Genomic DNA, 22,839 nt, shown 5'->3' with positions numbered 1-22,839 from the left:
TATCAGGAAGGGACAGGCTTAATTTTAAGTGAGTGATTATCTTATCACCACTGACCATATCATAAAGTGTTCTTGAGCTCAGAAAAATATCTCTACGTTTAAATTGTTTCTTATTTGAAGTGCTTTAGCAGCTGTCCACACTTTTTTAAAGTGACATCTCAGCAGAAGATGAGATCACAGTTTGCTCTATCTACATGGGGAGCTTCCAGAGATGTACAACAGGATTGTGTTCATTGCCTAAGAGGGGGAACAATGAAGTCTAATTGGGGTACTCTGGGGCACAGGGTGCTGGATGCTTGACTCATTTTGAGCTTCTGCCCTGAAAATTTAGTTGTGCCCAGCTGCCCTATATCCATGCACCTTTGATTTGGTAATGTGATCAATGTGGATGGGAAATTGAGGGCAACACTGTATACAATTAAGTGTCTTTCAAAAGGCATTGAGCAAGTTCATCTACTGACCTCACACAAGCTGAAGGCACACGATTCCCTCCTTGCTTTCCACTGAGCTTTACACCTATCCCTGCATTGCAGGATGGCACACTCAAGACATGGAAAAATGGGACTTTTGCTACCATTCTGATTACACTGGAAGAGATGCAGAAGTGATTTCATGTATTTGGGTCTTTTAAAATACTGCTATAAACCAGAAACTAAGTTAATGCTTCTGCAAGACTGCGTGATATTCACATATTACCCAGGTTAGGGTTTGATACCAACAGAGCAGACCTACAGGTCTAGCTTTGTTCTGCTCTCTGTGTAGCATTAGTTCAAGCAGCTGCCAAGGCCACAACTTTACTACAAGTAACTTGTCTAGATGTTGGTCTAATGACTGCACACTTTAGAGTGGTTTAGTGCTTGGTGGGAAGTGATCCTTTCTTTTCAGCATGGCAGGAATTCTTTATGCCTTTATAGCAAGAAAAATAGATTACTGGACATGTATATGTCCTAATTTTCATGTAATATTGATACATTTTTTAGAAGAAATTTATTGCCCAAGTTGTCATTCTTTGTTTTCAGCTGTACTGGTGCTTGTTGGCGAAGCAAGGCTCTAACCCCACTCCTGCCAGGAGCTGTTCACCCTGGTTAGGCCACAGATCTATTAGAAATGCCACTGACAGCTGCAACTTAAGGCTTACATTGTTTCTGTTTAAATAGCATTCAGTTACAAAATTCTGTGAAGACAAGCCGTGTCTCCTGAAGTCCGTGTTTTAAACTCATTTTGTTTTGCGCTCTCATCTCCAAGACATTTTGCAAAGAGCAGTGAATGTCTCTGGAGATCAAACACTACAGATTAATGTGCCATGCACCTCTAGAAAGCAATAATTGCTTCACTACACCCCAAGAGATGAGGATGTTTAGCACCTCTGAAAAAAAGACCTTTTAAATGTGTGACTACATAAAGGCTTAAGAATAATTTAGTGCTTCTGACACTCCCACTAAGCCCTTAATACCCAACTAGATCTGACCTTTATGCTTCCATTTTAAGCACTGAGGTCTGAAAGTTTTGTACTGCAAAAGTGGTTTAGTTTGCAACATTGATAAACTTTAGGAGATCTACTTTAACTTGTACTTGCAAAATTGCCCAAATTCATGGAAGGTGCCCCAAAATATAAGGAATTATATTGAGAAATCATATTTTAATTAATTGTCACAGGTTTTAATCTCATCTGTACCAACCTCTAGTGGCTCATTATAAAAGGAGTGAGGATTTAAATTTTAAAAAGCAGGTTTTAAGAAAGGGCCCATCCATCTGCACTGGGTTTCAGATAAGCAAAACCCCATATTTCCACTGTGAAGTCACACTGTGCCTGTTAAAAATATGCAGATTGGAAGAAAAAATTATCATTTAGGAAACACATTTAAACATTAGCATTGTTGTTTAGCATAGATACATTTATGGTTATTGCTCTGGATTAATCTGAAATTTAACAGGCTTTTAATGGCTTCATTTTGGAAATGGTTCTGCCTGAAGGAACAGCTATATATGTATAGTTCCTCTGTACAGCTCATGTACAAAAATTAACAAACAGCAGATTCACAGTATCAGCAGAACAGTCATCATTCCATGGCTGCAATGATGCTGTACCATCCTTACATCCTTAGCTCTTCCATACAAAGCTGGAATAAACACATTAGAGTTTTATGTGCCCCCATCTGAATTCATGTGCTGATCGACAGGAAAAGGAGACCTGAAGTTCTGCCTCAAGCCCTGTTTGCAAATCCAGAAGAATCCATCCTACTCAGCTCAGCAAGCACAAGTGGATTCAGTGAGCCCGACTGGGCTCCCATAACCCAGCACAGAACTGCTCTGCAGACACATCCAACCTGGAGTGCACCACACAGAGCATTCCCAGGCTGCTGCCCTCAAACACCAGCCTGCCCATGCCCCCGGGGCAACAGCTCACTCAGGCATGGACAGCTTTGAGCCTGGCAGAGGGCAGCAACAGTTCCAGTTTTCTGGCTGAATAGGCCAACACAGCCAGGTTTTGTGATTACCCTAATTTTTCAAAACACCACAGCAACTTGGAATCTCTCTGTGCTGAAATGAAATTATTACTGATTTCAAAGAAAGGGTTACATCCTCCTGTTGTAGGGAGAGAAGGACTGGAATATCTGAAAAGGTAGCACCAAGTCAGTAATAAAAATGCAAAGTTCAGTATGATGTGGCTTTTAGGCTTCATTTAAGCTTTTTGAGATATTTTCTGGGGCAGTTAGGAACATTCCTTCCACACACAAACAATAAGTCTACTGTTAGGGTTTAGTTTTGAATCTAATATAATTCATTATCATTGAATATATCTATTACAGTAGCACCTTGATTATTGTACAGCTTTAAACACAAGACATTGTCCCTATTTCATGTTATCTGTAAGGAAACTGTGAACTTTATATCCTAAAAGTAAAAAAGACAAAAATGGTTATCTGCTCATGAATGACAAATTCTTTAGTGCATTCATTCCAGTCTGAAACCCTTTGTCTCCTTAAAGCATACCACGTAGTCCCCAAGCTCAGAGCAATTAACCCCCATCCTCCTAAGTATCATGTTACAAAACAAACAGTACTGTGTTAATTGGAACCCCATAGAAATGGTAATGCAGTACCTTTTTTCTTTGAGTGTGATAAAACCCCTTAAAAGATGCAACTCGGCATCAATAACTTTAGGGAATACACTACATACATTAAATAGAGGTAAGTTGAGTCCAGAGTCATTTGCTTCTTCATTCAACCTCAGGAGTGGTGGGGGTTTCTTCAAGCAGCACCATCAACCCTCTGTGCCCTCCTTAGCCCGGCCCAGATTCACAGTAAGGAAAGCAACAACAGCGGTGGGAAGATGAACTGAGCAAGAGTCACACTCCAGGCTGTTCTGTAAAAATCCATGGGGTCAGGGCAATGTTCCCATGCTGACGTGGCCTATATGTGACAGACGTGTGTGTGTGAGCAGTGTCAGTCCTCATCCCTGCATGCTCCAACCTGCAGCAGTCAGTGCTTTGTTCAACAAGGCTGGAGGACTGCTGATGCAAGGTTAAGTTCTTGTTTTTCTTCATTCAGCAATTAACCAGATTGCTGTTGTCTGTCTTTGATTTAATTTTACAATCCTCAAATGTTTAAAGAACTGCTGTCTGAAGCACCTGCTTCTGAAATACTCTCGTGTATTTTCGCTTTCCTCTTTTATACTTTTCCATTCTCTGTTGCAGTACCATGATTCTCCCTGCTCTGGTTTTCTTGCATTTTCCTTCAGAGGCAAAATTACAGTGATCCTGATGCAGTTTGGGCACAGCCACAAATAGTCTGTTTGTCCTTCCTCTCTCTATCTCATGGTTAGAAAAGCATCATTGTGCACACAGTTCTGTTGATTTCAGTGGATGAATCCAGTTCATCCATCATGTTAGGCAGTCAAAAAAACCCAACAAAAAAACTCAAACAAAAGAAATTGTCTAAATCCCAAACAGGCATCTTTGGAATCAGTAGTGCAAAATGTTTGCGGATTTCTTTTCCTTGACCTACTGCAATAATCTCTCAATCTTCAAGTCTTTCCTAAAATGGTGGATCTGTAAAAATAAAACATAAGGACAGTTTTTTAAAAAAGCAAATTTAAAGGTTTGGACTGTTTTAATCACTCTCTTCATATTGTCATTTTTATCAAACCATTTCACATCTCTTAAAAGAGTTGTAAACTGTTGGAAGGTCCAGTTGACCTGGAGTATTCTTCATCTGCATCAGGCTTGTGCATGGGTAGAGGAAGCTGAGGGTATTCTTTACAGGGAGGATAATTTGAGATTAAAATGAGCTTTTATCACTGCAGCCTTAGCTCTGCAAATTTGTTTTAAATGGAAGAGACCTCACTGAGGGGTTACAGCTTAAACACCTGCACTTCACAAGATTTCACAAAGTATCAGAGCAGCTGTTTGGAGGTATTTTAGAAATGAGCTGATAAAATGTGAGTTTACCTTAAGGATTTCCACCTGTCTTTTTCTGTCTGGTTCTCTGGACTTTCACTTTCATAGGAAGCCAGATACAAACCTGGAAACAGTAAATATGTGTTATTTCCAATAGCATCAGGAACCCCTATCCCTCTGCATTCCTGTACATCCTTTTGTACCATATAGAAAGAGAAACTGTAAAACTTCATGGTCCCTCAGGTGATCAGTAGGACACTGACGTTTAGCTCACAGGTCTACCTTGCAAAGCTGTTAGTTAATTTTGATGGAACAGTAAAGGAGCCCAGAGTTAAAATATGTTAGCATCACCTTCTCACTACAATATTAAGCAGTTGAATGGTCTCTGGTTTTGCATACAGAGATCTGGGGCCCATTTCCTCCATCACAGCACTGCTACTCAAGAGTTACATGAACTTTAAAAAAGACACAGTGAGAGCTGACACCTAAACACATAAGCTTTCAAAAGCTAAGGATATTCTCATCACATAACACAACTTTATGTTCCTCAATCTTTTTAAAACTTATGGGAACATGGTATCTTAAATGCATATACAATACTGTCAAGGTAAGAGTGAGTTACAGAAACCAGAGAAGGAATGCAGTGAAAGAAAATAAATCTGTTCTTTTGTTCCCTCTGCAAATCCTTATACTGTAGGATGTATTTTATGACACCAAAATGTGTCTAGATTGTAGAGTCTCCTCTGGCAGTGCAATAATATCTCACTGTCTTCACAGAATCCCCGGCTGTAATTTGTGTTCACACACATTTCCTCATTTGACTGTTTGATGATGCTTTTTTTCTTTACTGCTGGAACCATCTCACCATTCAAGTCTGTGCTACAAATGCATTGTCTTTTAATATTCAAGTGTTGACCATTCCTCCACATAATGACAAGCACAGTACAGCTGCATTTCACTGCTGAATCTCCCTCAGATCTCTTCCCACCTTTCATTCAGGGCAGTTCTTTCTACTCTGCACTGCCCCTGGGTGATGGGGGAGGTTTCCTGTGGCTTCTGCAAAAGGTATTTCACAAAAGCAGCATGAATATAGGGGGAGGACATGAGGGAGAAAATCTACATACAATTAGTGGGTTGAGGTCACTCTTTTTTAGTCCAGTAGTCTGAAAACTATACTTTTACCTTGACTTTCATTTTCTGTCCCTTTAGAGCCTAAACCAAGAAGAAATGCCTTCATTCTATCTCCTTTTGATACATATTAATCATATTAATTATTCTATTTTGGCAGACATTCTTAAGATTTAGGCAAGATTTTAGAAGCAGTGCTTTGCTTTCTGAAGTAGTCTATGAAATAAAAGCTGTCTGGTCTGATTACCTTGGATTAGTACAGAAAATTGCCTATGGAATGAAGAAGAAATAAGCCCATCACCAGAATAGCTTCTGGAAAGGTTGCTACAGACAATTCTGTGCGTGACAATGTATAGAGGGGCAGAGACAAACCCTCTCTATACTGAGGGTTATACTGACACAAACCAGTATGAAGTGACACATACTGACATGCTGATACCAAACTGACGTGGACAGAAATGCATAAAAAGACAAGAGAAATAATTTCAGAACAGCTTTCATAGCTACAGCTGAAATGAATAGAAAGCATTTTCTTAAAAATTCTTTTCTGTACATAACATGTCATTGCTGTGGAGGAGGAGGTCAGCTGGGCTCCATGGCCCTGAGCTGTGTTTGCTGAAGAGATGACAGCATTGGTTTGTGAGAGAGATTAGCTGTGGTTCCATCAATCACACAATGAGTGGCTAAGGGACAGCTGACATTCACAGGAGCCCATGACAGCCCTGTGTGGCCTCAATTCATGATTAAAAAAATAAGGCCACAATGGCAGCTTCCTAGACAGTGCCTTACAGAGAAGCTACAGACAAGAGAAAAGCCATCAGGCAGCAGCTTCATGTGCTAGAAGGCTGTGTTTGCAAAAACACATTGATAGACTGGGCATAAACAAGCTGTTTGGCAGGAAAGCCAGGAAACAGCTGGGACAGTGAGAGAGATCACCAAAGCATGGATCAGGGTGTTAATTAGCAGTGATGAAGAGAGACCTTTTCAGTGATGAATGAATGTAGAGTCTTACCATCTTCAGTAAAAATGGGAGCAGTGTGCAAGTAGTGGATGATGTTAGGGTCTTGCTCAAATGGACACTCCACTTGTTTCCATGTTATAAATTCTCCTACTTGCTTAGCCAGTTCCAGGAATTTCTGCAAACATAAAATCATTCCACTCAGATATAGTAATATTACCTCACATTCAGTGTTTGATGGTCTGCACTGAAAATTGCAGGCTAATAGTCTCAGATAGTCCCTCAGCTATCAGAATGGGATAGGTAAAAACATTTTTCAGATCTTACTTCAAAGTTGACATGTCCATTTGGAAGGCGATTAGCACATCCCTCATTCAAAAAATAAATGTCTTTGATCAATAGGCTGAAGAAGGGGATCACAATCTGTGGAGAGAAATGACAATACCATTATCTTTTCAGTTCAGTATTTTCTCTGCATGAAAGAACAACTCAATTGGGAGAGATGAGAATAAAGAAGTATTAACTTTTCAGTGTGCTGTGCACTTGAAAAGCAGTACAGCTACAGGCCAGCAAAAGGGCAGCAGGGTCTAGAGAGACCTTCAGCCACCAGGAGAGTGTGTGCTGAGATGAAAGTGAACTGAACACAATGTTCACTCAGCACAATAACATGACTAAGAAAGTGCTAAAAGCCCCGTTTATTATCAACAACATCACTGTCTGATGACAACATCAGACAGCAAAGAGCAAAATAACACTGCAGAACTCTTCCCTTTCCTGTTGTGTTCTTATAAGCAGAGATGTTGAACACAAAAATTGATCTGTTTAAACACAGGTGGGAACCAAAGAACCAAGGACAAAGAAAGACAGCATAAAACTTGGTGAGCAAGGACTTGTCTGCAAACAGTTAATCAGGAGCTGTTTCATTTTCAACACCTCCATGCACAGCTACCTCTTGAGGCATGTAATTTCCTTCCTGGTGCCTGATTAGTACAACCTGCTTCTCCAAATTAACCTGCAGACAACAGGATTGAAAATATTAAGCTGGTTGACAGGAAACTGCTAACAGTAGCCAGAGAGACCGCTACAGTTCTCAAAACTAGCCCTGACCATCATCCAGGGCAGAGTGGCATAGCAGTGACCCAAGCCTTCCCCCATACCCATCAGAGTTGGGTCATAATTTGCTATAAAAGAAGTCTGGGTAGGACTCTTGAAATTGATGGAATTACAAGCAGGGATAATAAATTTTATGCCAGATGTTCTACAGCAGGAAGCAGTAGCAGCGCTCCTGAAGTGCATCCTCAACCTCAGCACAGATCCAGAGTGAAGCAGACTCTCTCAGGGTCCTTTGTCTCACAGCTCAAAGGGAAGAGGAAGATAACACAAAGGACCAGTCCATGAAGGCTGACAGTCAAACCTCAGTCTGTCCCCCTCTCCAGCAGTGACACTGGGGCAGCAAAAGGCTGCCTGGGGAGTTTGAGCTGAAGGTCAGCAGCTGCCCCTGTGAGCATTTTCCTGTGGCAGCAATGTCTGTCTTTTAAACCACCAAGTACAAACTTAACCAGCATGAACACAAATGCAAACACACTGCATGGCAGTGCCCAGATGTTTCCACTGCTCTGTTTGTATATTAACTGAGCTGGAGCTTGTTAAGCAGCACCAAAGCTAAAGAGCCCTCATTATAAGCAAGAACAGCCAAGACAGAAGTCCTTTAGTTAAGTATTTAATGTTATTCCATCTCATTAACGTTATTCCACCTCATGCTGTACATCAGCTGTAACAGGATATGAAATGGACCCAGAGCAGGATTGGCAGCTGTTATTTTCCAGTCTACATGGATGCTACAATGCTGTGATGCTGCAATGAGGGTGAACAAGCCATAGAAGTGAAAACACTGAGGCAAGGAGTCCACAAGCTACTGCCAGTGTGTGTTGTGAAAATGGAAGCCAATTTCTGTTCTAGCTAAATTACCACATCCAGTAAACTTTTAAAGATCTGCATTCTGCTGGCTTTCTCATGGGACAGCCACAGATAAACTCTGTGATGTCACTGCAAACAGCCATAAAAAAGCCTGGACTGATGCCCCAAGAGCCACTGGATACTTATCCTGATACATTCCACTGATAAAAATCAGGAATGAAAACAAAGCACAGCCTTATCCTCCCAAAATGCTGAGCCCTCCTATTAGGATCAGATGGAACAATTTCTAGTCAAACTGAGCTAAATGTGTTTCAGGATTTATTTTCATATTACCCAAACTAGATCATCAACCTGGAGTAAAGAATACAACTCACTCTGTGTTGTTTGTTTTCTACCAAAAATGATGATGACTCTGTAACCAGTGTGGTCTCAAAAGGTGGGAATATACAGAGACTTGGAGCCAGACACAGATCCCCAGCTAGAAATCACTGCCAGGTTCTGTCTACATTTTTGTTTTTTGCAGGCAGATGTGAGCTTGTTCTGTCTGCACCACTGCCTGGGAGAAAGGTCAGCACCATTAGTGGTACTAAACATGAAGGAAAAGCCTTGCTGAGAGGAAAGGTACACAAATGTGGGCTGGATGCCAAGGTAATACAGCTACAGAGCCCCCAGTCAGCTCAGAACATGGCAGAGCTCATTCTCATCCCATCCAAAAGGTGCTAAAAGACATACCCAAGGATACCAAATCTCTGCACATTTCCATGGAATTTCTGTATTTTGGTCATCATTTATTTTCCCAATAAAAATATATTACCCTGTATGTTTTGCTTTCCAAATTTCTGTAGGAAAAACAACAAAAGTGGTTGCAATTATACACTAACATTGGCTTCACTCCAGGCACTTTGCTAGCATAAAACGTGGGTTGGTGCCAGAAACTCATATTTCTCTCCATTTTTATCCCCCTTCCATGCCATCCAACCCACCCACATGCTGAAGGACAATTGCCTCCTGCAGAAAGAAGACAGTTAATGAGATCTGACTTGTTCTTGCTCCACAGTATCAGACAGCAACACACAGTGCTGTGCTGTACACTCCCAACGTTTCAAAGCCAGAGCTATGCCATGAGTACAATGCAGAGTTTCCCAGTGGAATGACTTCATTTTGGAGCTGTCACAGGTCATTTGACTGCACAGACAAAACCAGACTTGCTTACTAACCAGTACACCCCTCTGCAAGCACAATTCAGTTTGAAGATAAAAATTTTCTTCAGAGTGAGCTTTGCTATGAGTTTGCCAAGAAACAATGTAACATCTGTCAAAAAGAAGTCATCATGGTTTTTTTGGATGTGTTCAAGTTCGTTAAAACAAATAAATTATGGTCTTGCTTATAAAAAGAAACAAAATTCCTTAATCCTACAGAAAGCATTACATGATCTGCTGTATTTGACACTGTAAAATATGAGCAGCTACCAAATCATATCCTGGAGCATTTTCCTCAACTGATGTTGTCTGCACAAGGAAAACAGAATATGGGCTTTTTCTGATGTAAAATAGATTCCTTTCAGCCTAATAACCTCTCTGCCATCAGTATTAACCAGCTGGGGGTAGAGATCTGACAGAGATTGCTAACTTCACAGGAAATTAAGTCAAACAATAAAGCAACTGGTTTGAATATCTATGACGGTTGCAGAAGAGCTAAACTGCAAAAGCATCTCAGACTGACAGGTCCTTACTGCAGTGTGTGAGAGTTGAAAGAATTGCTTTTCCAGTCACACACATCCAAATGATCCCTCCTTTGCATAGAGAAGTGCTTTTCAGTGCACTCCCATTGCAGCTGAGTCAGCCTGCCACCAGATGCTGATCTCATTTCACTGTAAATGCTGTGAGATTCCATTAGCTTCAGCAGATTTACATCAAATTTACAGGGGTGTGAGATTAGCATCTGGCTGGGCTCCTCTAGTGAATGAATACTAAATTCCATATTGTGCTTGTTCATGCAGCATCTACTTTAGCTCTGCCATGCTTAGTGCAGAGATTTCCCATTTATGACTATGGGCAATTGCAGTGTAAAACACAAACCTTTTTTCACATACCAAAAAATAAAGAATTGAGTGGAGGAATAAGAAAATTAACAAGAAACATACTGGGGCACAAACCAGGAGGATCCTACACTCTAACATCTTGTCAATCTGATTTTTGCAGCATCAGTGACATGTCAGAAAGCTCCACATCTGCCATGAACACTTGATAAAACACTTCAGCTCTTGCTCACTGAGATGGCAGCAACAACCACATGAAATGAAAATTCACAAGGACAGAAAATCACCCCAAATTTGCTGCAATGGATTTAGACTAGACTCCCTTGGAGGACTTGTGATAAATCATCTTTCCCTAATGCAAATGGAGATCCACCTCGCCTCCACTGCTGTGCCCTTTGCTCTCCATCTCACCTCACACATCACACAATGGGGGCTTCTGTGCCAGAGCCTGGGGCACAGTTTAACAAAGCACAGCTCCACCTGCCTCTGCCAGGCTCCTGCTCCATCACCAAAATAAAAGTCTTTTCAGTCTGGAATGCCTGTTCCATCAGGTTTATCAATCTAAACAGTGTGAATTTTCCAGGGACATTTGCAATAAACTTCTCCATGGTGTGTGTCCTGCCCTCTCTAACCCTCCCAATGTCTGACAGCAAGTCCACAAGGATTTGCTTTCATCCTATCCAGACTCTTTCAATCACTTTTCCCCCCCCCATATTTTACTTTTCTTGAAGCACACAGGCCTTGCACCGGTGACCTATGGAAGGGAGGAGAGCATCTGCATCGTGTTGGAGCCACTGATTCCCAGTAGAAATGCACCCCACTGTCACCACATTTCTCTTCATAGAGAAAAGCAATGCACACTTCTTCCCAAGAATATTTCTGGGTTTCACGTTTTCTGAGCCTCAGAGAGAGAAAAAACAATTCTTATCTCATTTACGGTGCCCGTGTTTGTGCACAAATGGAATGCATTGTAGAAGGTTGTTTACCTGAAGGGAATTGATAATTGGATTCTGGTGTGTTTTGATTCACTGACCACTTGAATCCAGGTGTGTGTGTTGGGACTGTCAGCTGACAGTCACGAGATGCTGTGCAGTGGAGTGCTTGGCAGATTCAGTTTAGATGTAATGAAATATAATGTAATATAGTATAATAAAGTAATTAATTAGCCTTCTGATAAGATAGAGTCCTCCTCATCATTTCTCCCTTCATTGGGGTTTCCCTGCAAACCCTATACCCAGCCCTGTGGGGAGGGATGGGCTGTGCCCACACCCACCTTCTCCCTGTTGCTGTGAGCAGTGAGGGACCTGTGGGCAGCCCCACGCAGCGCTGTCCGGTAGTTGTAGAAGTTTCCTGTAGGGTCCATCTGGTGCTACATGCACAAAACAACACAGGTGGTTAGAAAATAGCCTGGGCCCTCTAAAGACAATTTTACACTCAGTTGTAGCAAACCATGAACAGAGGCTCCACCTTCAAACTGTACATTTCAAAATCCACATGCCTGCAGAGCCCCAAGGATGCAATGAGAGGTCTACAGCCCATGGCTGTTTATACTTTTGATATTTCTACTGACAGCTTACTGAGCTTTTATGTGAAGAATAGGCACTGCACATTCTGTGTGTGCCAAATCCTGGAATTCTCAATGAAAAATATTGTGGGGTCTTCACACTCAACATCCAAGGTATAGATTGGGAGCTTTACATTCAGCATTGTGCCCATGGCCAAACAAAACATGTATTAGTAGAAGCACTGTGGTGTGCATATAGGTTCATACTTTGGGGTTATTTTAATTCCTCTTATTTATTTGAGTACTCTGAATTCTCTCTACATATTATCAGCTTTACACCCTCCTCACTACACCTGGGGTATTTCAGCTTGGAATGAGGCTCTCTGTGTCTGAAATGCGTCTCCACATATCTCACACCTGGATAACAATGTAAAATTCCCAAACAAAAATATCCTGAATATAATTAAAGCAGTGCATCAGGAGTTAATTTTGTTTTTTACCTCCAGAATGAAAAATTTGGCTGTTTTCACTTTTGACCAAGTCTTCTTTAGCCTGGAAACTGGACTCATATTCATTCCAGCTATGAGTGAGAGAGAAAAAAACAGAGCCATTGATAAGAGCTGGGTTTGCTTTTTCAGCTGTGACAGCTGATGGAGGACCTGGTTAGAAGCTGTACTTACAAATGATTGCCATCAGTGAATTAAAATTCCCTATGTTAAAGCACTCTCGGGCAACGTCGATGAAGAATTCGATGACTTGTGCTCGCTGTTTCTTTTTTGCAGGCTGTAAATTAAAATAAATGAGTCTCTGTAATGAGCATATGCAGAACTGGAGGTCATCCTAAGCATTTGTTCCATGCATAGTGTAGCTTCATGCACAGCCTGGGCCATCTGCTTTCAGTCACTGGCCCTAATTCTGTTCCAGCAATCCAGGGGATGCTGGTGACTGGCAGGCCCTGAAATCAAAGCTTTCACTGCAGTGACACAGAAGAAATTCACAGCAATTCCCAGCCCCAGTGACTGTCTCAGTGCATGGGTTCATCAGACTTCCCCAAGGGCAGGATTTCCCACCCCTGTACCAGCAGCATCTTTGTCTCAGAAAAAGCTTGTTTCATTGCATTAATCCCTTTCCCCTCTCCTATCCCTTTAGCAATAGGCCAGACCAAATGAAAGCATTTTAAATACACATTTTAATTCGACTGGAATCACCCTAACTTGTGATTCCAAAGATGATCTTCAAATGGCAATTCTTATGTGTCACAGGCTATCTAGGCTCTTTCAACTATTAGTATTCCTCCCTTTCATTCCCTTTCCAAAGAGAAAAACATGAATTTCATTTTGATGGGATGAAGTTAAGCAAACTAAAACCACTACAAGTTAAGAAACAACAGCCACAGCCACACTAATGGGCAGCAGGACAGAGAGCTGTGCAGTGGGAATTCACACACACAGCAGATCTTTGGGATGACAGATAACAAATAGGGCTCTGCTAGAATCTTTGCTGGCAGAAATCTCACAGGATAACTCAAGGCATTATTTTCCTCTCTTTTTCCCTGCAGGGTTCATTATTCCACACTGTGCTCCTACTACATCAAGAGAACAGTGCATTCCCCTGTGTGCCACCACCTCTGTTTTGCAATATGTTTGTCATTTATCAGGTCTCTTCTGCAAGTGCAACACTACTAAAACTTACCATCAGATGCTTAGCTGGGTCATAAGAAATAAATCTCCAGGATTGCTTATTAATATAAAATCTCAGCGTGGTACTTCAGGTGTGTGGTAAAACGTGGCACATACTTGTAACTTACCATGCAAATTTCTGTTGCTACCAGGTAGCAGAGTCTATTGAACCATTTCACATAGGCCTCAAGGTTACTTGTCTTCTTCTGCTCACTGAAACAAGTCTGGGGGGAAAAAAGCACAGAAAATATAACTGTGTTCCAGTCAGTGACCTGATCACTAAGATAAATACTGCACAAAGGTAATTACTGGCCACATCTCTCTCTTGCTCATGGAAGACTGTGCATTTAAGGGCCCCCTTTAAAAATCCTGTGTGTGTCACACTGCACAATTCACACTGATGTCCAGAAAACAGCCCCATTTTGCCTGCAGCAAGTGTTCACTGAGAGCCTGCACTGGCCCTTGTTCACTGGGATACAAACAGCTGAGGCATTGCAGGATTCTGACATCAACAAGGACGTGCAGACAAAATAAGACAGGCACAGTCTTCCACAGCAAGCTCTGTTTGTGACTTTGATTCCAGGATTTCCTCGACCTCAGTAAATAAAATCCCCCACAGCCCTTTTCTGCAGGGGAGGGATCAGAATTTAGTGAAGTGTACAACAGATAAACAAGAGAAAACACAGTTCTAGTTGATTTTTTTGTGGAAAACCCCACTATTTTCCTTGGTGAGTTTTCAGAGAAACAGGCTCTTAGCATCCAGCTCTGCCTGGATGGCTGTGTTTGAACAGGTCGCTCCCATGCCAGAGGCACTTCACTGGTAAGAGCCATTACAAGAAGCATATTTTTCACTTATTTATATAAAACTTAACATAAATTCCCATAACTGATACAGGCTATGTGAGCAGATACTTGGCTGAATTTTTCCAGTTCCTTTGTCATCAACAGAAAATTTGACTTCAGAGGAGTGATAGGGCAGTTCACACAGCCTGAATTGTAAGAATTCAAGTGCTTTGCCCAGCTTTAAACTCTTAGACAATCCATCTAGGACACTCAGCTCTCTAAAGTTCAAGAGATTTGTCTGAACATTCAGGAACATCCACTAGAGGGTACCAGAGAATACTGATTTTGTTTTATTAGGACCATCATTTCCCAGAGGTACCATAAACACATGCCACTAAGAGGAAAATCATTATGCATAAGCAAAGATCCAATAATGCCAATGGGATCACCCATATTATGTAAGGTAAATCAGTGACTAAGAACCCCTTTGGAAATGTGGTTTAATATGATTCCCAAGGTAACTCAAAGTAAGAAAATATTCACCTGTGTTTCTGTATACAGAAGTGTTTAGGAACAGAAATCACAGTACCATGCTATGGAGGAGCAAAGCCTAACAGGACTGAGCCAATTTATGAATAGACTACAAACACAATAAAAGTGTATTTTTAAAGCCTCTCAAAAGTAAATGTTAGCAAGCAGCAGGTAAATATCAAAAACCCAAAGGAAACCCACATCAGCCCCAGTCTAACCATAACAGCTGCTTTTCATGTGCTCTGTTTCTTGTTTCCTATTACAGCAAAAAGTACACAAACCCCAGGTTTTGTTCTGAAAATAGTATTTCCATCTCAGAACTGCTGTCCTGTGCCAGGGCGTAAGAGCCAGAGCTAATAATGCAAAACTTGTGAAAAATGTGCAACAGTGAAGTGGAGACAGACTGCTTTTTAAAGGTTAAGCTTTATAAATGGCAGCAATATTTAGCACCTCCCAAGCATCTTCCATCTGCAGCTCAGAATGCTTGATAAACATTCATAAGTGAAGCCTTTTGAAGCCCTCACGCAAGAAAGATGTTTAACATGATCTCCAGCTGGAGGGAATTCGGACCTGAGCCAACTCCCTGTGTCTGACAGGGATGTTCTCCATCGGTCAGGGAATATGGCTCCACATAAGGTTTGTGCTACTTTGTCCCAAGATGTGTCCAGAGAAGGGCAGAGGAGCTGGGGAAGGGTGTGGGGCACAAATCTCAGCAGCTGAGGGAGCTCAGCTGGGAGACAAAGAGGGGGAACCTTGCTCTGCACAGCTCCATGGAAGGAGGTTGTAGGGTTGGCCTCTCCTCCCAAGTAACAAGCAGCAGGACAAAAGGAAATGCCCTCAAGTTGTGCCAGAAGAGGTTTAGATTAGATATTAGGAGAAATTTCTTAATTGAAAGGGTAGGTGGGCATTAGAAGAGGCTGCCCAGGAAAGTGGTGGAATAACCATCCCTGGAGGTGGTCAAAAAATGTATGGATGTGGCACCTGGGGACATGGTATGGTGGCGGCCTTGGCAGTGCTGGGTTAAGGGTTGGAGTCGATGATCTTGGAGGTCTTTTCCAACCTAAACTATTTTGTGATTCTGTATACAATGCTCTCCCCCTGGGCTATATCTTGGCACAGAAGCTTTGCTAAATCAACCACATAGAGCCTGAAGAAAAGCTCCAGACTACCCCCATTGTGATCAGCCTTGCTGACATGAAGCCCAGGTGGCTGAAATCTCACTGTGGCTGGTTTGGTACTTGTGTTTCTGACACACATTTGCTGCCTTTGAGCTTCTTTCTAAGGAATGTGATCAATGCCCAGAATGCCTGGAACTCCATCTCTGCCTATTTCCCTCATCCTGAAACAAACTGCAGAATCTCCAAAAGTCCAAGGAGAGAAAGAAAGGGCCCAATGTTGCACATTTCATCCACCCATCCATCCACCCACCCACCCACCCATCCACCCATCCACCCATCTTTTCACCATTACAAGCTATTTTGGTGCTCTTTGTGCAGCACTACAAACACTACAGGTCTTCCTGATACCTTTGAGGATCCAATGAGGAAATTCAGCCATTGATGATCTCAGTGGGAATGTATACACAGTTCAGGGCAAGAATTTCCCGTCCTTTCTTTTCAGACAGCATGTGAAATCTCTGACTCTCCCTCTCCAGCTAGGAAGCCTCTTTCCTTATTGAGGCACTCACTGAAATGTTACTACAAACCTCAGTGGAATCAGTGAAAAGACTCCAAGTGGCTTTCACAGCCTTTGGATGAAGCCCTGATCAGGCACTCTGTTCCCTGTGGTGCTTTGGGTTATTGTGTAGAGAGAGAAGAGTTGATTCATGACTCACTGACTCATGGCTGTGGTGTCTGGGCACACACTGAGGCCATTACATCACACCCAGAGCCTTCAGCCCTCCACCAGAGCAGCAGACATTCCCTGGCTGTGCACAGCCACAAGCATCTGTCCCACTCAAAGAGCCTGGGAGGAACACGCCTGAAAGCACAGCAGGGTGGTGGCCAGTGTGTCAGCAGTGACCTGCCAGCTGGCCTGGCCCATGTCAGACTGTGTCCCTGCTCTTGGGGACCTCGTCACAACTGCACAAACTGTGGCCACAGGAGACACTTTGTGTGTGGAGAAACCAAACCATACCTTGGTGCCATCCAGAGGGTCCTTGTGGACAAATGCCTGCACAAACTCCTCAGGTCCAATGTGACTCAGTCTTTCCTGTTGAGGGTAGGGGAGTAGGAAGAGAGAGGGAAAAATAAGAAACCATCCCAGAATATCTTCTGTTTCTCTTGATAAATCTCTTGATAAAACAGCATCATTTTCTGTCAGCTCTGAGTGTAAGTGTCACTGAGCTGGTACACAGCCAACTAACTGGACATTAAAATTCATAACAACAATTAGAACTATGTCAGCAGAAAGATGAAAATTAGAATAAATACTGACAAGCCACAGTAAGAGTCCCCTCCACTGTGCTGAATGCACAGGGAGCCAGCAGACATCAGTTCTGTTTGGTGCTCCCTCAGACCTGCTGTGGTCCAGCATCACTCAAAAGCCAAATTGTTCCCCAGCTGTTCCAATGGCAGAAAATGCTGTTATCTGGAGTCCACAGCATCCCACTGCATCCCACAGCATCCCACTGCTCAGAGCCCACCCAGGGCTCTGCCCTGGCTCCTGCCACTGACCCTCAGCTGATGGCTCTGGGTCACTGGGGAAGGAAGGCACTGAGGATGGCATTAAAGGCTTTGCTTACACTGGTGAGTGTCCCAGGCACTAAGCAAAACAAGAATAAATAAAATATCCAAATCTCTCTCAGTAAAAGAGAGGCCACCTCCAGCAGCTGCTGAAAAAACATGGCAGCTCCAACAACACAACAACCTTCCTGCTAAGCTTTCCACTCTCCTTAAACGTGTTTGTTAGAAAAATAAATATTTTCAGTAGGTTGTAGGCCACAAAGGTGTTTCAGAGGAGTTATTTTGGAATTCTTACTTATTTTGGAGTCCAAACTTAGAATACTCAAGCAACAATAAAATAAATGGTAATTCTGGTCAAGGGAAAATTTTATGTCTAGCCCTATGCTTTCTCTCTGGGCCTCTCACCCAAATACTGATAACTGTATGTGGCTCTTACTAATCAATAACTGTTTTAAATAAGTATCAAATAATTCTTACTAACAAATAAGCATCAGACAGTTTCAGTGCAGAGCACTTGATGTATCAGATATAGCAATGAAAGAGAAGACAGAGAGAATTGATTAACGTACAGTGGAATTAAAAGCTCTAGCTGCATCTGTTTTAAAAAGGCAGTGATGCCTCAGTTACAGGGAATTTCCCCTTGGAAGACAGCTGCACTGTGGAAGAGGAAAAAAACCAAAAAAAAAAAAAAAAACAAAAGCAAGGAAAAACTCCATGCAAAAGGACTTCTACTCTCTGGTTTAAGTTACATAGAGCAACGAGAGCCAAAGCTGCATGTTCTGAAAACTATCCATTCCACTTCTTGACAAACAGAATATAAACTATCATCAGAAATGTGAATTTCTGATTTCCTACTACTCACTCCAATCCTCAGTGCATTTCATGTTTTGTTTTTCCACCCTTCCCCTGCAGGATGAGCAGAGGGAAGGAGGGCAGGCAGCACCAGAGCAAGGAGGGGTCTGCAGATGGCAGCAATGTTTTATGTCCTCTGTGCACATCCAGGAGCTCTGCGGGGAGCACCTGACCCTGGCAGAAGGGTGTGCAGCACAACCAAGGCTCCAGCACTGCAATTTTTCACATAAGAGCCTGTTTGGGAGCAGACTGCAGCACAGGGGGAACGGCAGGAATTTGTGGGAGTGGTGTCTGCACACCCTTATATGTCCATGCACAAAATCCCAAAGGGAAGAATGAAAGGCACATCAGACAACACACAGCTTTGTGTATCTGCAGAAATGGATGTGAACTGCTAAAATTTCTTCCAAATTTATAAAAGGCTTAATGACCAGCCTTTTATAAAGGTCATTTATAAATGACCAGCCATTTATAAAGGGTCATTTACAAATTACCATTTCAATAGCACCTGCAGAGTTTGTGAGGCTCTGAGCACCTTATAAAAGTGACATTCCTGGGACTTGACTTTGCTGGGATAGATTCTCATTTCACAAATAAGCAAGCTGAAGCACAGTGACCTGCTCTAAGCTGCACAGGGACACTGATATATAATTTTCTTCCCAAGCATCTCTTAACCTGTCAAACCCTGCCTCCTGCTGCAGTGCTGATACAGCATGCGATATGCTGCAGCAGTGCAGACATTTTTTGGTTATGTCTGGAATACTTAGCAGCTGATGGCTTAAAATAACATCTCTGGCTGCAGAGGTTGGGAACCATTCCCACTTACCAGCTCCACATGTGTCAGCTGCTGAGCCAGGGTGTAAGGATCACTGCAGACACTCAGGATTTCTCTCTGAATTGATGGAGGTTTAGTTTTAAAGGCAACCAGCTTATCAGAGACAGCAGTACTGATCTTGACAATCCCTTCTTGCCCATGGCTGAGGGTTGCAAGCTTCTGATTCAGGGCTTGCAAAAGCTGATTCATCTTTTTCCAGTAAGCCTGGAGAGACAGGGAGAGAAACATAAGCCACCCAGCAAACTTGACATTGGAGTGGGTTTTTGTGCTGAATTTTCCTTTCTGCAAAATACTCCTAAGGCAGCAACAGGTTACCATTTTATTTCCAACAAGCCTATTTCAGAATAACCAGTTGGCTTAATTACAATTCTGTGCTCTGGACACAGAGACTGCAGTCAAGAGGAGAGGCAGGCAGGACTGGTGGGTTGGGCTGGCACTGAAACTCCAGATTGCTGCCAACATCAGGCTCGAAGGAGAGGCAATGCTACCACATGAGTTGCTGCAGCTTTCTGGAGCACAGAAGCTGTTGGTACCTATCTTTTATGTCAGCTGCATTTTGGCTGAGAACTCTACCTGTTAATGCTGCTTTGTCGCCTCTTATTTATTAGGAATAAGAAATGTTTCTAATGCTATTTTCTCCATCCTTTTGACCTGAATGCAGAAGGAGCTTGCAGCTGCTTGCTACCCAGCTGGAGTGGCTGGAGCATTTGTGTAGCTTTGAGTATTTAATATCCAAATGTTAATTGCTACTGAAGGAAGCTCATATTGTATTCCAAGCACAGCCATGTGCTCAGCAGGATCATCATTACCAACCTGCCCAGGTTGTTCTCAGAGCTGGAGCAACTCTTTACAGACAATGAGTGGAGTCTCTGCCCATGGAGGATGGGCAGAAGGAAATTACTTCAACTGTTCATGACTGACAGATGCAGACATCACAAAACTGAGATAACAGAACTGCTGGGTGGCTTTAAGGGTAAGGTTAATTGGAAATGTCCTTGGCTAGGCTGTGCCTCACCACAAAGAGCAGCACACACCTGTGTCCCAAGCTGGATGCAGCTCAAGTGAGCCTTTGGGAAGTCATCCCATGGTTTGGATCCAGCCCTTGTGTTCAGAGTTTTGTAGGCTGTGGATAGTCTTCAGTGTTAGGCATTGACAGCATTTACATTTTAAGTGATTCACATTTCAAGGGACCAGAAACCAGAGGCAGTGCTCTTCTCAGCTGCACAGAATCCAATCTGCACATTGGAGATAGCACCTCCTCCTACTTCACAGTGAAGAATAACTTCTCACATCTACTCTGTCTTCATGACAGGGTAGGAAAGGCTGGAGACCTTTAGAACATCCAAAGTGCTTCAACTTCTGCCAGACTTCATTACTTTGGTGCAGCTTTTCTAACAAAAGGTCTCACACTGCTCTCTTGGACTCACACTGCTCTCCTTTCACTTAAGGAAGATGCTCCCTTGAGCTGGGCTAGAACATGCACCAGATGAGCAGGATAAGTCAGGCTCTTTTTTATAAAACAGCTGTTAAGTCTGAAATGAAGCAAGTACCCAGAAGGCAGGAGGGACAATGACAACACACAATGTGTTTGGAATCAAATCTCAAAGGTGATGTAAAAATTGCCTGAGGAAAACCCCACTCCTTCAGTTTTTATCTCTTACTGATGTATATTAGCTCCAAGAAAGGCCTTCTTCATGTAAATCCTCTTGTCAACAGATGGTCACATTTTTGATTAACAAAGACTGTTCTGGACCCAAACTACTGGCCACCACCTAAATATTTCTCTGTTTCACATCCAGGTGTGTTTGCAAATCTCTACACAGCTTTTTAAGCTCTGTGAACACAGTGGGATTTTTTACTGAAAACTCAAATATCTGACATTTCTAGCATTTTGTGAACTTATTTTGTAAATGGGAAACTCAGTTTTTTGGGAGTGGGGGACAGCACTGAAAGCCAAACCTTCTAATGAATAAAAAACATCTGGCTAAAAGACTTGGCTGGAAACACAGCTCCTCTTTCTAAAAGGAGTTTGGATGAAAAATCTTGGACCAGCCATGTCTATGCAGTATCAAATTCTTCATAGTTTGGACAAAAAGCTGCATAAAATTGCTTGAAACTGCATTTCAATAAATCTTTATCAAGAGATCTAGTTTCACCTCATTTTGTAGGGAATATGGCACAAAAAAATAGATACAGACAACAGTAAAGAAAGACTCAGGTAAGCCAACCACATAATAAAGAATGAAAAAAGAGAGACACACTGAAAGGACACAAACAATTACACAGAAATCAGAGCTCTTGAAGAGACTCACTGGAAATCAGTTGGGTGCACCCTTGCTTAGAAAGCTTTTCTGTGCATATTGAGAGAGAAATTAATTTTTTTTTTTTAAAAAATCCTGCTTTTGCCTTTCTAAAAGCCTTTCCTGCCTTCTTTAAACTACATCCACTAACTGAAAACAACATTGTTCATTACCTTCAACGTGCTGGTAATTATCTTGCCACAAAGTGACCCCCCACTGTACAGGGGCTGCATGCTGGACTTATCAACCAATTTCACTTCCCTGCCACATTAACAGTCAAAAGAAGCACACTACTGTTTAATATTTAAAGAAAATGTTTCGTTCTTAACTAGGAAAGTTCCTCTGAAGACAGCAGGCCTCAGCAGGTGGCTTAGGAGCTCAAATTTTAATTAAAATTTCTAACTCTAAATGCAAATCACAGCACTTACTAAGAAATGCTTCTCAGCATGGACACCTTTATAAGCACATCACTGCCTTTAGAAAGTGGACTCTACAAAGAACAGGAGCAGACACTGCAGGGGAAAATCCTGCACTGACCTACATGGACTGGATGACATCACAAATCTTTCAGTCTTTAACTTCTGTGGTTCACAATAGGAGCAAGTTCCTTCCAAAAAACTAATGGTCACCATCACTGTTCTGTGCTGTCCCTTAAAGGAAATTTGCATTTGGAGGATATGAGCTGTTTCTTAAATTAATTATTGATCTTGCTCAGGCATAATCACTTGCAATTACAGTGCCTAGTAATATCTGAAAAACAGTGATTTGAAACTAATGTAGTCTGAGGCCCCCCAGGGCACCCACAAGGATTTGTACACAGCTGTGCACGCTCCAGAGCAAAGGTGGGCACTGCCTGCTCAGGTTAGGCAAATAAACCCCTGCTTTGCATGCAGAAAGTTCATTTATAGCATTTGTGATTCTTCACCAGGGCAACTACTGCTGTTAAAGAGCACAAGCTAAGTCCCTGCTCTCCACCCTTTGGTGGACACAAACTGTGGACACAGTTCTGGAGGGTCTGCATGGGTTTCCCTCACTCCTGATGCTGAAGGGCTGCAAGGCATCTTTTGCTGTGGCTGGCCAGGAGCACGTCCATTGCCTCTTTCCCTTGAGGGAATTCTACTACTCTGCTTAATGGAACTACAGCCACTTTGGCTCCTTCTGAGTTTTTTTGTTGCCTTGACCTCCACCATGTCTCACAGCTTCCCTGTCCTACCCCTTCTCTCCCAGCCCA

At 42.4% G+C, this 22,839-nt stretch overlaps 1 protein-coding gene across 2 annotated transcripts in view; it reads right to left on the bottom strand.

Annotated features, from left to right (window-relative positions):
• Positions 1–2,700: 2,700 nt before the first annotated feature.
• RASGEF1C (RasGEF domain family member 1C) overlaps positions 2,701–22,839 on the bottom strand; it is a 65,460-nt gene continuing 45,321 nt past the window's right edge. For both annotated transcript variants that reach the window (XM_054287807.1, XM_054287808.1), the window contains 10 exons: positions 19,300–19,512; positions 17,074–17,148; positions 13,752–13,847; positions 12,625–12,727; positions 12,445–12,524; positions 11,714–11,809; positions 6,813–6,908; positions 6,540–6,663; positions 4,451–4,523; positions 2,701–4,051 (listed from right to left, as the gene is read on the bottom strand). In XM_054287807.1, coding sequence (XP_054143782.1) covers positions 4,027–4,051; positions 4,451–4,523; positions 6,540–6,663; positions 6,813–6,908; positions 11,714–11,809; positions 12,445–12,524; positions 12,625–12,727; positions 13,752–13,847; positions 17,074–17,148; positions 19,300–19,512 — 981 coding nt within the window. In that variant the 3' untranslated portion in view covers positions 2,701–4,026. The remainder of the gene's footprint in view (positions 4,052–4,450; positions 4,524–6,539; positions 6,664–6,812; positions 6,909–11,713; positions 11,810–12,444; positions 12,525–12,624; positions 12,728–13,751; positions 13,848–17,073; positions 17,149–19,299; positions 19,513–22,839) is intronic.

The sequence above is a fragment of the Melozone crissalis genome, unplaced genomic scaffold (assembly GCF_028551555.1).
Source record: "Melozone crissalis strain CALT ecotype California unplaced genomic scaffold, PUWL_Pcris_2 ptg000061l_1, whole genome shotgun sequence".
NCBI classification, from domain to species: domain Eukaryota; kingdom Metazoa; phylum Chordata; class Aves; order Passeriformes; family Passerellidae; genus Melozone; species Melozone crissalis.
The sequence above is the reverse complement of the archived record's forward strand: the minus strand, read 5'-3'. Positions and strand labels throughout refer to the sequence as shown.